This window comes from Solanum pennellii, chromosome 12 (assembly GCF_001406875.1).
Source record: "Solanum pennellii chromosome 12, SPENNV200".
In the NCBI taxonomy this organism is placed as follows: domain Eukaryota; kingdom Viridiplantae; phylum Streptophyta; class Magnoliopsida; order Solanales; family Solanaceae; genus Solanum; species Solanum pennellii.
In genome coordinates this window covers 830,962-847,531 of record NC_028648.1, presented here as the reverse complement: position 1 = coordinate 847,531, position 16,570 = coordinate 830,962, and the positions used below count along the sequence as shown (strand labels likewise).

Genomic DNA, 16,570 nt, shown 5'->3' with positions numbered 1-16,570 from the left:
GTGGGGGTGGGGGGTGGGGTGGATAAATAATTATGAAAATTGAAATAAAGAGGAAATAATACAAATCTAGCTAGCTTAGGTTATAATTACATTAGAATACAATAATTCAACAAAATATTTTTCATACCATATTTTATTTGCTTAGATATATTTATATTGAATATAATACAGGGTCAAATGATGTGTAATTTGTTTTCATATACATTGTATCCACATGTGATTGACATATATTTGAATAAAGTAACTCTCTCGCTGGCTTCTTTCCTTACATGTTTGTATTTTAAAATGTATTTATATATCTAAAATTACTTTTTTTCTTAAATTAAGTTGAACTCCGAAAAATATATTTGATTATCAAATTCTGGAATTCACCCCACTAAATGTTATTTTACAAGAGAGTTTTATATTTATACCTAAGTTATTTTCTTCTATTCAAATAGTAAAGGATAATGTTGACTCATTTTCTCTCCTTATCATTCCCAATTACAACATCTGAAATTGCCACTTAATATGAGTTTATAATATGCATTATGCACTAAAATTCAAAATCAAGATTATTTCACATATGAACTACATCAATAATAAACAGAGTTGATAATAATAATCTTCGAGTTTGGTTAATATGGTGCACAAAGACGTTCACGTAGAGTCAGAGGAAGGGTCACATCTCAAGGGGTGTGACGTAGACAGACTACTTAATGCGAATGTTAATAGTTGTTTCACCTGCTCGAACCTGTGACCTATAAGTCAAACAAAGACTACAAGTTAAAACCAAGTCTTTTTATTCATTAGTATGTATAGTGTACTTGTCACTTCTCATTTATCATAGCAAGTGTTGGTTTCCATGTTGATACATTCCTATTAGCCTTGATTTTCCCACAATGTTCCTCTTCATTTTCCTTGTTGATCATCTCTAATGAAACTGAACATGATGAATCTTGGTTACAATCAATCCCAAAGAACCTCACACGACGATTTCGCGCATTATTTTTATCACTAGATGTCTTAGTCTTGATAATACTTATAATGTGTTGTGACTTGGTTGAATCTTTTGAGGATTGTGAAATGAATGAATGATTGTTTTTCTTGATTCTTCTCCTTAGTTTCTTTAAGGTACATTTTGGTATAACATAGTATTTTTGGCCAGGGATGAGGATTTCATCTTTGTGGACTACTGAATCCCATGGTTTTCTGAATACCTCAGGCTTGGCTAGTATGAAAGATGGGTAATTGTTAAGAATTCTGGATGCAGGGGTTGCCATGTAGTAGTATTCAGCAACCCCACCTACATGGATGATCTTTAAGGCTGAGGACGACGACGATCGGATCTCCGACCGTCCTGGCACGGAGAACGAGGCCGACTTAGGGTGACCGTGACAGCGGAGCGTAGAATTATCCAACCGTCCTGGCACGAAGGCCGGCTCACGTGGACCGTGGCTATCGAGAGGAGGATTATTCAACCGTCCAGGAACGGAGAACGAGGCCGACTTAGGCGGACCGTGACGGCCGAGCGTATAATTATCCGACTGTCCTGGCACAAAGGCCGGCTCACGTGGACCGTGGCGATTGAGAGGAGGATTATTCAACCGTCCTGGAACGGAGAACGAGGCCGACTTAGGCGGACCGTGATGGCCGAGCGTAGAATTATCTGACCGTCCTGGCACGAAGGCCGGCTCACGTGGACTGTGGCGATCGAGAGAAGGATTATTCAACCGTCCTGGAACGGAGAACGGGGACGACTCAGGCGGATAATGGCTACCGAGAGGAGGATTGTCCGACCGTTCTGGCATGGAGAACGAGGTCAACTTAGCCGGACCGTGGCGGCCTAGAGGAGGGTTATCCGACTGTTCTGGCATGGAGAACGATATTGACTTAGGCGGACCGACACGACCTAGAGGAGGGTTATCTGATCGTTCTGGCATGCAGAACGAGGCGTACTTGGGCCGACCATGGCGGCCAGGGGATGGATTAGTTCTCCCCTCGGCCGCCGAGGTCCGTTTCTTGCCACCAAAGAGTTTGTTTAACATCGGATTAAAAAAGTGTGACCAACACCTTATGCTAGAGGCATTAGACTATGAGATTGTTTTTGTCCTTATAGTTAAGGTTTTGATGAAATCAAGGATGTCATTATGCTTATATTTTCTTACTAAGAAATATGATGTAATATTCATTAGATGAATCCTAAGAATTTGGCACATAGAGGCAGGCCAAAGTTTGTTGTTTGCAATTTGTTTGTATGTCAAGCATGGCAGATGCCATTCTACTAATATATATGCAGCAAAATGTGTTTGCTTGAACCCCCAAATTAGAGACGGATCTAGGATTTAAAGTTCATGGACTAAATCCATAAAATTCTCAGTATCGAATCCAAAAGTTGTGAGTTCCCATCTACTTTTGTTGCAATGTAAGTAAAATTTTACACATAAAGTTTATATTCGACATCAAAAGTACAGGATTCAGATGATCCCGGACGTGAAAGCGTCTTGGCCCTTAATCGTTATCATCAAAAGAACAAGTAACCCACATTTCATCTCATATAACGAAAAAACATAGTCGTTATCATAAATTTTCAAAGTTTTACTCATACGTGAAATCTAAAACTGTATGACATTAATTACTTTTTTAAAAAAGAAAAATGATCAGTAAATATTATTTCTACCGTGTCCGCTCCGAACTGTTGGTAATGAGCAGACAGGCCAGAAGGGATGGGCCAACAACTTGATCAGTACTACCTTGGTGCATAAATGATTATGAAAAAAATAAAATTAGCATTCAAGTGAGAAGAAATAGAAATAATGAGCTAGCTATTTATTATTACTGCTCTTTTTTTTTTTTTTTATGAAAAGTCTTATTATTATTACTATTAATAGTAATGCTTGGTGGTTGTATAACAATAATTGTTATTACCTTTGTTTTACATTACTTGGCCTCAGAATCAAAAACAAATGTTTTTGCTTCTAACTCAAATTGATTACAATTTCAAAGTTAGGCGAAGGATGTTCACCATTCGAGTAATCCTATTTTGACAAAAAAAAAATACTGCAATTCTGATCAGTATTAAATAACTACGTCATAAAATAGTAGAATAGTCAAATTTAGAGCTTCAAAGCGTGACTAGTAAAGTTAATTAATAAAATATGTCTCTGATAAATAACGGCACGAGTGAATCTTTTCTCAAACGAAAATGAGATAAATGAATCAAACTATTAACGAATGTTATTGATGGACTTTTTCTCAAAATTTGATGACGTATTTAAACTTCTTTTCTTTTTTAATTTTTCCAAACGTCCATTAACAAAGCAAGATATGATATAAAATCCTAATAATTCTTGCAAGAAATGAAATATAACATAATCAAACTTAATTTTTCTACAAATAAGGTTGTATAATTTTGTACAAAGTTAACCAATGAAACTCAAATATAAAACCCTTTTAACAAGAAAATATATAAAACCATAGGACTTTGTTACAATAATAATAAAAAAAGAGTTAGGTAATTTCTTCTTGTTATCTGCAAAAACTTTGATGAACAGAATTACGTTATTTGAAACTTGTCTTGATATCCGTGTAACAATAATTATTTAAAACCTGTGTTAGCAGAAGGTAGCAGATACTCGTATGTTAAAACAATATAAGGTGTACGTAAACTGATCCGAACGATAATATATATCTATCTTTTCTTGTTGTGCAAAGGGTTTGATCCAGTGGGAATTCTTCTCTTGGATGACTCAAAATCTTGAGCTGCCGGAGCAATAACTATAGGGTGAAAAACTTGTGATTTTCTTGCCGCCGGCGTGCCGGAAACTTGCTCCGGCAGCTGCCGGAGAGCTTGAATTGTTGAAAATGTTGTAATAAGAAGAAGAAGAAAGAAGATGAAATGAAAAATTTTCATCACTTCTTGAGAATTTTAATTTTTTTTTAGAATATTTTGAAAAATAAGATATGGTAAGATTTTTATTTATATTTGATGAATTTTATGAATGTGTTATAAGTGTAGAAAGTGATAGAAAAGATAGAAAGTGGAAGCATTTGATGGATTTTATAAATGGACATATTAGTTTGGTCCACATGCCACTTTTGTTGGAAAATATTATGATCAATAAATTAAATTCACACACAAAATGGAGTTTTTTTTTTAATAATCATTATCTTATTTGACTTTATGGTTTTATTATTTTCTTAGAAAAAATAAAATGTGAATAGGAATTCTCGATTCGTGTAATTTGTAAGTTATAAATTTGAATCGTGTAAATATGTATTAGAATAGAATATCCACATTATATTTCTTGAGTTATGCCCTTCAATCTTCGGACTCTGCTAATAAGAAATATTATGTGCATTAGACTATTATCCTATTTGAGTGAGAATATGAAAATGTTTTCACTACTAAAAACTAATATTTTTTCGAATTTTTTTTTGTTGATTTGTGATTAAAAAAATCATATATTTCTTATAGTACTAAGAGAGGCGGACGAGATTGACAAAATCTAATAACTTTAATCAAAATATATATTTATATTTAAAAAATTATTTAATATTCATAAATAATATGATTGAGTATCCGATAAAATATCTTCTTTAGAATTTTAAACCCACATACTCAACATTTTGCTCATGGCTTTGAATAATATTTGGAATTCAATTAGAATTAAAGCATTTTTTGACTATACATTTGAGTTCAGACCAATATGTGCATTACCTAGCATTTCTCTCCTTTTTTAAAAATTTTATTTTATTTATTAGACGTTTGAAGATAAACCGTGAAATATAGAAAAAAGTTGAAAATAATATTTAAGAATTAAAGTTGTGTTTGAACATAAATACAAATTATAATTATTTTTGCATCTTTACGAGCAAAATATGAAAAAATTGTAACAATTTTATGTTGAGACAAGTAATGTTTCGAAAAAAATAAAAAATAAGCCTGACCAAATTTTACATTTTGGTAAGAACGTAAATGGACTACTTAAAAGAGCTTTAATTTGGGATTTATTATTATTATTATTATTATTATTGTTATTATTAACATTTTTTTGACTAAACTCTCGAAGAATTAGTCTACGTTGAATTTAATGCGTTTTTCCTCCTTATTCTCTTCTAGGTCCTTCTTATTATTATTATTATTTGGAATAATTAGTAGAGAATTTAATGTGCATTACTCAAAATATAATTTAAATTAATAATCTTATAAATCATCATTTAAATTAATAATCTTATAAATCATCATTTCTTTTGACTTAAAGGAAGTTGGTCTTGGTGCATATCATATCATATACTATACTAATATCGTATTTAAAATTTAAAATCTTATGAATTATGAACTTGTTATATTTTGAAATATAATTATAGCGTCAAAATATAATGTTACTTTTAAGTCCAACAACCTTTTTATATATTTTCATATATTTTATAAAAGGTATTTTAAATTTGATCAAATTTATAATTATTGAATATTTTTTAGAAAATGCACAAGTACTCTCTTAATCTATGTCCGAAATTCCAGAGAAACACTTATTCTATTACCCCTGAATTTATTTTATAAGTAATTTTTTACCCCTTTTCGGCCTACGTGACACTATCTTAAAAAAAATAAAGTCAATCAGCGTTGGACCCACAAAATAGTGCCACATAGGCCGAAAAGAGGTAGAATATTATTAATAAAAATAAGTTCAGGGGGATAATAGGACATTAATATAGTATAAGTGTGTCTCTGAGATTTCGAGCATAGATCAAGAAAGTACTTGTATATTATTTCAATATTTTTTTAATATTAAATCAGACACCACGATTATTATATATAATATATGGTCAAACTATAGGAGATAAATGTGAATAGTCTAGAACAATAGTTGAGAAAATGGTGGTGGGGAATTTATTTATTTTTATCATATTAAATGGCGTCGGTGATACTATAAAGTGGAAATAAAAAAGTTTCTCGATGGAAATTTGGAGGAGAAGTGAAGTATTATATGGGAAAAAAAATAATAACATGATTATTCTTTTGACTTTTTAATTTCTTTAAATAATTTTTTCTTTTTCAAGATATGTTAGGTGGCACCTTTTGACAAGAAAAAGTCAAAGTCAAATGCCCAACATCTAAAAAAAAAAAATATTTTGATTTATGGTCGAGAGTTCACAAGTTGAAACATTATTGATCCTTCTAAATATGAAAACTGAAAAAAAAAAGAGAGTTCACAAGTTGCACAACTATGATTACACATGATTTATGTACCTAACACAAGAAAACAGATAAAAAATTTATATTATTTTTCCTTAAAATATTTTTTTTCGTATCGAATACATCCATCAATTATTTCTTTTTTTTTATTATTTGTGTTACTTGTTATCCTTTCCTATATACTCTAAATGTGAGACACTTTTCTTTCGTTGGATATCTGAATTATATTTTACAAAATTATTGTTCAATTTTAAGATTTGAAATTAAAACATGATCTTTTAGCTTTAAAATCTCACATTTCATCAAGGAAACATAATAAAAATGAAAAAGCAAAGAGGAAGATGGAATAGGTAAATTTAAGAATGTAATACATGATCTTTTAGCTTTAGACTAACATTTATTTTTATATTTATAACACGAAAATAATAGAAAACTAAGTGCGAATATGTATATATTCATAGTATTTACAATGGAATGTTGATTACTAACTAATTTAATATTATAAAGAAATATTAATAAATTTTAGTTATTTTAATATGATCGTGTTATTGGTAAGCCAGAGTCAAATTATTAAGAGTATATTCATATGAGTACGTCATGGCATATAACTCCAACCGTATAGCTTGATCCAGATGAATATTTAACACACATTCATATAGTTGATTTTAGAATTAGTCACAAGAAGATATGTATTAATCGTTCTAACATCTCCCTTATCTTTAATTATGAAATTTAACGATGACAACATCTCAATAAACAATTTATAATCACTATTGATATTACAGTAAAACATCATTCCATTTGCAATTATGCTGGACGAAGTATCATATTTTAATTATACTCAATAATAACGTCATTTCTTGTGATCATAAGTACATTAAACTTTATCAAATTAGAAACACTTGCTTTATAAGCATTTTTTGTGATTTTTTCAAAGGGGTGATAATTTTTGTTATGTCATCACTAGATATATTGTTTAAAATATTTTATCAATATCAATTTATATATTATATTTTTTATAAGTTTTGAGTATTTTAATTAAGATAAATAAAAGTGAACACAAAGTTGGATTAACAAAAGAATAATTGAAGAGAATTCAAGACAAATTGTGTATTAACACTGAAGAATAGTATGGGCCTACAAGATTTGACGGCCCAACAACCCAAACATATTAAATAGGCCCAACAACCCAAACATATTAATTAGGCCCAACAATCTTTCTCAATCTAATTCCCAGGCCCAATACCCAACAATTTTAAGACAATTTTATACAAATTCATATATAATTTTAATTCAATTTGTACTTTATAATAATTAATACATTATAAATACAATTTATATAAAAAAAAATGACATATATCTATTCAAAAAACTATGTCATATAAAATTTACACAATTATATATGTAGTTCATATTATACAATTTAATTACACAAATTAAATATATCCTTACTAAAATTATTTGTCTCAAAAATATTTATCATTTTAGAAAATTAAAAAATAAAATTATTTTTTTCCAATTTTATTGTTTTAGTAATTGTTTCCAGCTAAGAATCATAACTTCTCTTTTTCTTTTTCTTTTTTTTTTTAAATATAATAAATAAAAACAACATCATTATATGCTCTTTTTTTTTGTGGTGGTCAAATTATAACTAATCCACCACCAAAAGTAATAGTGTGATGGTAACCAAATATATATATCCGTGTCTAATTAGATATTTCATTTTTGAGATTCGAAATGAAATTATATTTGGTAAAGAGTTAGTCTCAAACAAAAATTTGAACCTATTATTAAAGGTCGTGGTAGAATGGATAAAATCTCTTTGGCTTAGTCAGAGATTTCATGTTCATGCATTGAGATGAAAAAAATCTTTAATAGGAAGTATTTTCTCCTTAAATCTTATGTGACGCAGAAGTCTAATTAGTCGAAAATCTCAATGCAAGTATAAGACAATTAGGTAAAAAAAGAAAAGAAAATAGCTTAATGTACTAAACTCCACTATGTGCGAGGTTCGAGGAAGAGCTAAACCATACAACAATATATTGAATGCAGACTTTCAAGAGGTTGTTCTCACAACTCGAACCCACTACCTTTTTGGTCAGATGACACTAATTTTATCGAAGAACGAGTTGTAAACAAAAATAATAAATTTGAACCTAATCCTACATTTATCCTTTCTCCATATGGCTCTTTATATATATACACTCTCTCTTTGCATCTTCAATATCCATTACAATTTTGTCCCTAAACCTTTGCTGCTCTGTCTTAGGTTAGTTCTTCCATTATCATACTTACATGTCTTTTGTGTTTTTTAATAAATAAATTTAAAAAAAAAAATTGTGTATGGGATGGGGTGAGGTTGGGGTGTGCGGTTACTGGGGGTTTAAAGTTATGTTACTCGAACTCTTTCGAAATGTCATCAGGTAGTGTCAGATTTTCCAAAAATAATATATTTTAATGAATAAGACACATATGCAATAACATCTTTGAATATTCTGAGCAACTTAGGTTATAATTGATCTAGATCCTTCTAAACCTATGTATAACTAGTTATTGAACTTCTTTTTTTAAAAGAAAAGTGCTAAGGAGGGGTTTTGATCGATCAAAATCGAATCTAAGTAGTTTCGTTATTTTATCCCAAGGGTGGAACCACAATAAAAGTTACCGATAATTTTGGCTCAAATCCTATATTTTATAATTAACATTATTATATGTAATATGTATAAATAGTTTATTCAAAACTCAATAAACAAAAAAAGAGGGGTTTTTCAGCCTATAAACTTAAAACTTGGATCCGCTTTTGTTAACGTGATAATAGTAGTTTTGCCACTAATGTTATTTTAAGTAAAGTTCAATGATCATACGTGAAATTGACTCGTAGTTTCCCCTGTTTGAATTTCTAGGGTTCAACTTCAGTAAATGGCCAAACTATTGGATCAATTGTTCTTGGCAATTGTTGATGTTTTTGTAAGTTATTGTTTTAACTTATGTTTGCATCTGTTTTTTTTTTTTTGGTTTTTTTTTTTTTGGTTTTGATGTATAATGTATTTTTTTTGTTACATTTTTTGTTGATTGTGTTATGTGAGGAATGAGATTTGTTATTTGGTTACATTTACTATTTATATACAAATTGATACTTGTTATTCTCATGATTTGAACTCGTATTCATAAGATGAGTGTTGCAAATATGCGAATGTTAAGATAGATGTACGTTCATACACGATCAAATAAGATTAAAAATGACTATATTTATCAGAAGATGCGAGTAAAAGGTACGTTGAGATAAAAAAAAAAAGTGAGATAGCTTGCAATGTTTTGGACATGTCTCTCGCGACTCGTAGAAAAAAATATGTTTGTCAAGAATGGGATTCGAACCCATGCCCTTTCGGACCAGTACCTGAAACTGGCGCCTTAGACCAACTCGGCCATCTTGACATTTGATTTTTATTTATTTATAGTTAATCTAAAACTAATGGTAAATGTTAAGTATAATCCACCAAAAGGATAAAACATTTTTAACCTATGATGGCATGTTACCTATCTTATTTTCCAATTTATCAATCAATATTTATTATAAACAGTTATTTGCACTATAATTACCTAATAATATGTTTTACTCAATAGGACCAATTATGAACCCATAAGTCGATAAAAGTACTCATACTTAAAGAACGTAAATTTTTTCGACATAAATCACAATAACATATCAAAATAGTTCCACTGGTGAGATATAAACATGATAAGGTGTATATAGACTTACCACTGTCCTTGAGAGAGCAAAAAATTGTTACTAATAGATCCATACCTCGAGAGGAGGCGAAAGAAGAACAAAAGATGAAATAATACCGATAAAGAAACATATAGCATATGCTCTCAATATATAAAATACTCGTACAATCATATGAAAAGTAAAATGTACGAAAATCTTACTCCTACCTCGTGGAGGTAGAAAGGTCATTTCCAAAAGACTCTAAGCTCAAGTATCGCATATATCAGAGCAGAAAGAAAAAGAACAATACAGAAGTAAAGAAGACGTAGCAAATAATAGAGAAAGCATTACATAACATTCAACGCGTTTACAGCAAAAACATGGAATATAAAAATTTTGTGCAAAAATAAACTGTCTATTTCCTTTGTATGTATTGCTGCAGCTGCAATTTGATTTTACACCTTACTTGAAAGGGGGAAAAAAGAGGAAATTTCTAAAACATAACTCCAAAAAAAAAAATTATCATTTTAAAACAAAGTGTCTTGCAAAGTTCTATCTCTAGACCTTCAAAAAGCAGGCATTCCAAGTGCCCTACAAAAGGAAGTCCAACTCTTATAACTTCTCAAGTTTTATGTAATTTGTGGAAATATTCAAAATTCATGATTCAACTTAGGCGGAAAAAGATCTCGCGTACTATAACAGCCTTGATTCGAGGCATTCTCCTAGCCGTCCATTCCTGCATCGACAGAAGAACATTAGATTAAAACATAGCATTATCTGACATCGCGACTCGAAGAACTGCAAATGTGCATACATCTATGAGAAGAGAGGATGGGAAGGAAATTTAAGGAAAATATCATGTGTAATAAAAGAAGCTAAGAGTACAAGGACAAAACTATTTGGTCGAAGCTCATGCCTCAAGATATATAAACAAGGACTACATGAAAACTAAGTAAAGAAACTCAAGATGATATGTTTTTCAGGCATTTCAGTGATGACAGTCATGAGCAATGAAATTGTCCTTCGAAAAGCTTTGTCAACTTCCCATAGCATACAACAATTTCATTTTAAGAAAGAATACTAAGACATGACTTTGCCTCCGTATATTATCTGATAAATAAAAGCTGTGTCATTTCTATCACAAGGATCCTTTTATTCTCTCATCACATGTATCTGTCTCAGTGCTTGCGATCAGTAGAGGAAGAGACAACAAACCATGAAGGCTACCTGACCATTTTCAAGGTCGGGAAGCCAGTGAGAAAAAAAGTAGACCACCTTTTGGTCAGAAATGGAAGCACAAAAGGGCACGGATGCGCTAATCTGCAGGCATTTGGCAATTGCGGAAAAACCTAACCATGTCACGGTCCAAAGGATTCTTTGTGCCTCAGACTAATTATTTACACTTCTATGAGGCTTTTAGAAATGGAGAAATTGCCCTTTGGGAGGAACAAGTCGGAACTTAGCAATCTAATATCCTCAGTAAATTATGAAAGTAGAGGGGGAAAGAGCTGATGGAATCAGAGAAAGAGATGTCAAACCCAAATGACAACCATCCAATATACAATAGAACACCTTGACATGAAATATGAGGGCCTAATGGACCTGTCTCAAAGAACAGTTGTAAAAGTGGCAACAAAAGGTAAAGATCATCTATCATTTGTCTGAAAGAAACCGAAGCAGAAGTGTTGCTCGATAAGATTATACATAGCAGGTGGGGAAGTTAGTTGACGTTGGCCTTCACTAGGCTCTAAAAGAGAGGCTGAGTAAATTAACATTATGAAAATAAATAGTGCTGCTGGTGCACTAGGAATCCAAATGATACTGTCCTTATTGTGTGCTTCAAGTGCATCAGCAAGAATTTCTAGGACTTCACAGGAAGTGTAAAAAGAAAACAGAGGTCCAGTTGAAAGAATTGTCCGAGGACCAATGAAAATGACAGTTCCCTTGTTGTAACTGCCAGAGATCTTTTCACAGAAAGATTTGCCAATGAACGAAAAAGCAGTTGCAATGCTCTCTCTTATTTTATTTTCCAGAAGTTAGCATCAAGGAGGAGGAGCTTGAGAGGGTATATAAGGACATGTAACAAGAAGGGAGAAGTTCCAAACGATGTCACAGCGAAATATATGAGTTATCCAGCATACAAAGAGTTGAATTGAAGTGACCTAGTTTTAAATGCTTAAATGTGGACAAGTCGGATATCTAGGCTCAATGCTCCATGAGAATCGCATGATAGATGAAGATATAAAAAAAACTGAAAAAAGAAAGTAAAGGGAGAAGTACTACCAGAGTATTACGCAAACAGAATGATACCATATCAAAGTAAAGGCAAGTCCTATTAGAATGGTTGTAAAGTTAGCAATGGTCTATGATGAGTGAATGTTCGGCCTCTACATCCAACATATCCACAATATGGGCGTCACAGAGATGCGAGAGATAGGATAGATTTGCAATCATACAAAATTAAGATAAGAGAAGGTTGTTTAAAATGGTTTAGTCATGTTCTACGTAGAGCTCCACAAGCACTGGTTTGTAAGAGTAAGTTGTCAAACATATGGTTGAAAGTGTTTAAAAGGGACAAAGTACACCTAAAATGACAAAGAAGGAAGTCTTAAAAAGACCTAAAGTCTCTTGGAGTTCATGCAGACTTTAGCGAAAAATAGAATACGATCCATATAGGTGATACGAACTAGTTGAGATGAAGACCACTCTTACTGGTAGCTACCATTAGACAAGTCTAAATGGAGCAAACTAGATAGTGAGAATTTATGTAGCAGACGCCAACAAGCTTATGGTTAAATTTTAGTTATTGCATTTTTTCAATTGAGACAGTGAGAAGAGATGTTATGGAACGCATGAATCAATTCTATCTATACGGTTATGTGAGGGCTGTTTTAGCTCATCAATTATAGTCTCTACTCCTACGAGAGTTGGCGCAACAGATATAAAAGGACTTCCGATCCATTTGAGTTAGAGAACATATACAAAATCATGGGGAAGTTTTATAATAACACATACTTACATGAAATATCAGATATTATGATCAAACCAAAACAAGTTCAAAAAAAAAATCCTGTATTTTTCCCATGAAAAAAAATTGTTTAATATCTGGTCAATATATCATATTTCTTGTAAATAGCACAAATTTGATTTCAAGTTTCTTGACTCTATTTTACCATGCTTAACAAAATAAACTATCTTTTAGGTCTTCGATCCCACAATGCTATATCATTTATATAGATAGTAATGCACATTAATTATTTGGCTCTCTTTTTGTAGGAACAGTTTACTGGATAAAGTAAACTTTCAAAATAAATAGTTTAAAACATAAACATCACTTCCAGACCATCAAGACTACATACAACTAGACTTCAATAATAGGGTATGCACTATTATTTTCTGATCCAAGAAAGTCTCCATCTTTTGATGCACGTGGAAATTATACTCATGTAGCTTAAGTTACAGAAAAGAACGAAAACAACCAAATTATCAAATAAACAGTGTTAAAGTTCACTGTGTTGAGAACCCAATTTTATAAATACCAAGTCCTAAAATTAGTAAACTTTAGCTGGCAGACATGGATTGAGAAAGAGGGGAATAACTAGAATTCTAAGACAACAACGGTACATCCAACAATGAGTAAAATTTAGCCAAATAAATGGAAATTGCCAAAAAGATGACGGGATAACTTGACAGTAACATACACTCTCTTTTCTCTAGGGAAAGTAAAGAGCCTAAAGACGAAGTTTAAGCACAATCTTACTCTACGCGAAGAACTTAACGTTGATGCAGATAGCTAGAAGCTTATATAATATGATCATATGAGAGTTATACTTGTCCAAGATAATAATAATGACAACAAGACAACAGCTTAACCATGTGAAGCTTACCTCTGTTTGGTTGTCTATTGCCAACTCCATAACTACCAACATAACCTGAAGTACTTTGAGGTGACATGTCAGAAGGTCCATTGCCTAGTCCATAACCAAGAGAACCGGTTGCATCCTGCTCAGAATTTGAGGGACGCCAAGTGTGATCATCATATCCCAAACCACTACCATATAAATCAGCTAAAGGCCCCCCATCATAACTACCCCTGGATCCTGATGGCATAGCGGCTCCACGTTTAGTGACGTTTCTGCCATAGCCTCCTGCCATCCCATATATGCTGTCACCATTCACATATCCGAGATTTCCATTTTTGCTAGAAACATTTCCCCCGCCTTGAGAGGAAATTGATGAACCCCAAACTCCACTGTTGCTAAAGCTTCCTCCTCCAATGTTTCCACCAGTTCCAGATACTAAAAAGTTGCTAGAGCTTGTCGAGGTCGTCCCATGGTGCAGTCCTCCATCACCCCATAAACTGCGATTTGCTGAATTTAAGAAAGAAGTGTTTCCTCCCCCACTTCCTCCGTCAAACCCAATGCCACCACCAAGTCTGCTTGAGCTATAATATGGATTCAGTCCCCGTCCATAGCTTAAACTACTGTTAACATTTGCACTACCACCATATCCTGGGCTCAGACCTGGTTCAAAGTTAAGACCCATACCATAACCAGAACCAAATGGAGTAAAGACACTCCTACCCCCAGTGATTGGGCTAAATCTACCATCCATACCGACTCCATATCCTCCAACTGTATTTGGAGAGTATCCCTGTGCATACCCATCAAGGAAGTTATTCATCCTATTTAATCCATAGCTGTACCGACCAAGTGGACTTTGGCTAGGACCTGGGGATAACTCTTTGGGGACAGCACGCTTGACCTCAACCATTTTATCATTCAGCTCATGGTAAGACTTGAGCAAGACTTTATCCACTGCATCCTCTGAATCATAAGTGATGAATCCAAATCCCCTAGGCCTTTGAGTGTTATGATCATACATAACTACTGCATCTGTGATTGTTCCAAATTGCTCAAAATACTGCTTAAAGGCAGTCTCAGTGACAGTGGATGCTAAACCACCAACGAAAATCTTTCTTGTACGTCCTGGACCAGGACTAGGAGAACCATGAATACTAGGACTGCTTCTACTTGTCGTGCTCTGGTCATCCCGTGGAACTGCCCTCTTTGCTTCTACCTGTAAAATGAGGATTGTAAGAAATCTCGGGTAAATGAAGTAACTAGAGATCTTAAGTTGTGCACTTCTGGCACTCAAAGCTCAGATCAAAGTAGAAGACCAGAAAAGTTTGATGACAAAATGCTATTCAAGTAAGATTAACAAGCAGCATTGCTTGAGAACATCAACAATACCATGAAGGCCCAGAGCATTTGGTTAAATATTACATCATTTTGGTTATATCTTCGTAACACTGTCATGCTAAGCGGTGATATAACAAAATAAAACCAAATTGGAAAGAATGTAGCAAACTTAAAGATCTTACCATCCTGCCATCAATGTTGTGTTTCTCCTTTACTACCCTCTCAGCAGCAGCAGGATCAGCAAAGACCACAAAACCGAAACCACGAGCACGGCCAGTAGTCCTATCCTTCATAATTACAGCTTCTACAACCTCCCCAAAAGTACTAAAATACTCCTTCAGACGCTCATCGTCTGTGTCCCATGAAATCCCACCAACGAATAACTTACCAAGATCAACTTGCATTTTCCTACAATACCAAAATCAATGGTCATAAAATACTCATTTCCAAACTTTCCATTCAACATTATGCAATGTCAAGCCAAAAAATAAACCAAATAACATTTGCTCATAGGAACAACCCAACAACAACAACATTACCACACGCGCACCTTACCCCTACCTCAGAAGGACCTCAGCTCAAAACAAAAGAAATGACAAAGCATTCTTACTACAACATCATAAGAAAAAACCCATATTACAGAAAATGAAACACCTCAAACTAAATCCAAAATACAATATTAAATTCCACATCCATTACTTAACAAAAAAAAAAGATATACAGATTAAGGAAACAACAGCCAAAACAGTAAAGAACATACCTTTTTTACTGTGAAGTACAATGAAGAGCTTCAGAGACACACAACAATCTGTAACTGATCCAATAATTATCAGATTCAATCAAACTAAACGGATCAAAACAACCCCAACAATGAAAAATGATTTCATCAAACTTTTTTCATAAAAAAAAATAATAAAATTAACAAATACCCAAATCAAGAATCTATCTTTTCAACAATACCCATTTAACAAAATCACCCAAATCAATAAGATCTACAGAGGAGGCACAGTAACTAGAACCGAGGGCGATGTTCTTCCTCCTCTATATTAGCCCTCTTTACTTTTCTGTTCCCACTGTTCTTTTTTCAAGATTTTATTTTTTTTCTTCAAGATTTTTTACACACTATGATAACAACAACAGATTGATTCAACCCTTTTAAAAAGTTTTGATTTTGATGATTAAATTAATTTTTTTTTCCTTTTTTTAGTTTAATTTTTCTTTTTTTTGCTAAGAACAAGAAGAATGGAGAATATATGTGGTAATGAGAGAGAAAATTTTGGTGTGATTTGATCTAAAGGATTTGGTTTTGCTTGTGCTCTAATTTCTTTCCTTATATATATACTTTTTGTGAGAAAATTTTGATGTAATGTACAAGGAAAATTTGTTTTGAGTTTTGAAGTTTTTTCTTGGTTTTGGTTTGTGATGTTTTTGATAGATGAAGGGGTTGTGAATAATAAAAGGAACTTTTTATTTTGGACCAAA

General features: G+C 32.6%; 1 protein-coding gene and 1 non-coding gene across 3 annotated transcripts; both read right to left on the bottom strand.

Annotated features, from left to right (window-relative positions):
* Nucleotides 1-9,532: 9,532 nt before the first annotated feature.
* TRNAL-CAG lies at nt 9,533-9,613 on the bottom strand. The gene has a single exon. It is a non-coding gene; the product is annotated as a tRNA-Leu (tRNA).
* Nucleotides 9,614-10,213: 600 nt separating this feature from the next.
* Nucleotides 10,214-16,516, bottom strand: LOC107007377 (heterogeneous nuclear ribonucleoprotein 1-like). Of its 2 annotated transcripts, XM_027913514.1 has the most exons (5): nt 15,849-16,516; nt 15,271-15,496; nt 13,775-14,966; nt 10,582-10,623; nt 10,214-10,478 (listed from the first exon to the last, which is right to left on the bottom strand). In XM_027913514.1, the coding sequence occupies exons 2-4, from the start codon at nt 15,490-15,492 to the stop codon at nt 10,610-10,612; spliced, it is 1,428 nt and encodes a 475-aa protein (XP_027769315.1). In that variant the 5' UTR covers nt 15,493-15,496; nt 15,849-16,516; the 3' UTR covers nt 10,214-10,478; nt 10,582-10,609. The 2 variants fall into 2 exon arrangements, with proteins under 2 accessions (XP_027769315.1, XP_015061461.1); XM_015205975.2 differs by having other exon boundaries at nt 10,214-10,623.
* Between the last annotated feature and the right edge of the window lie 54 nt (nt 16,517-16,570).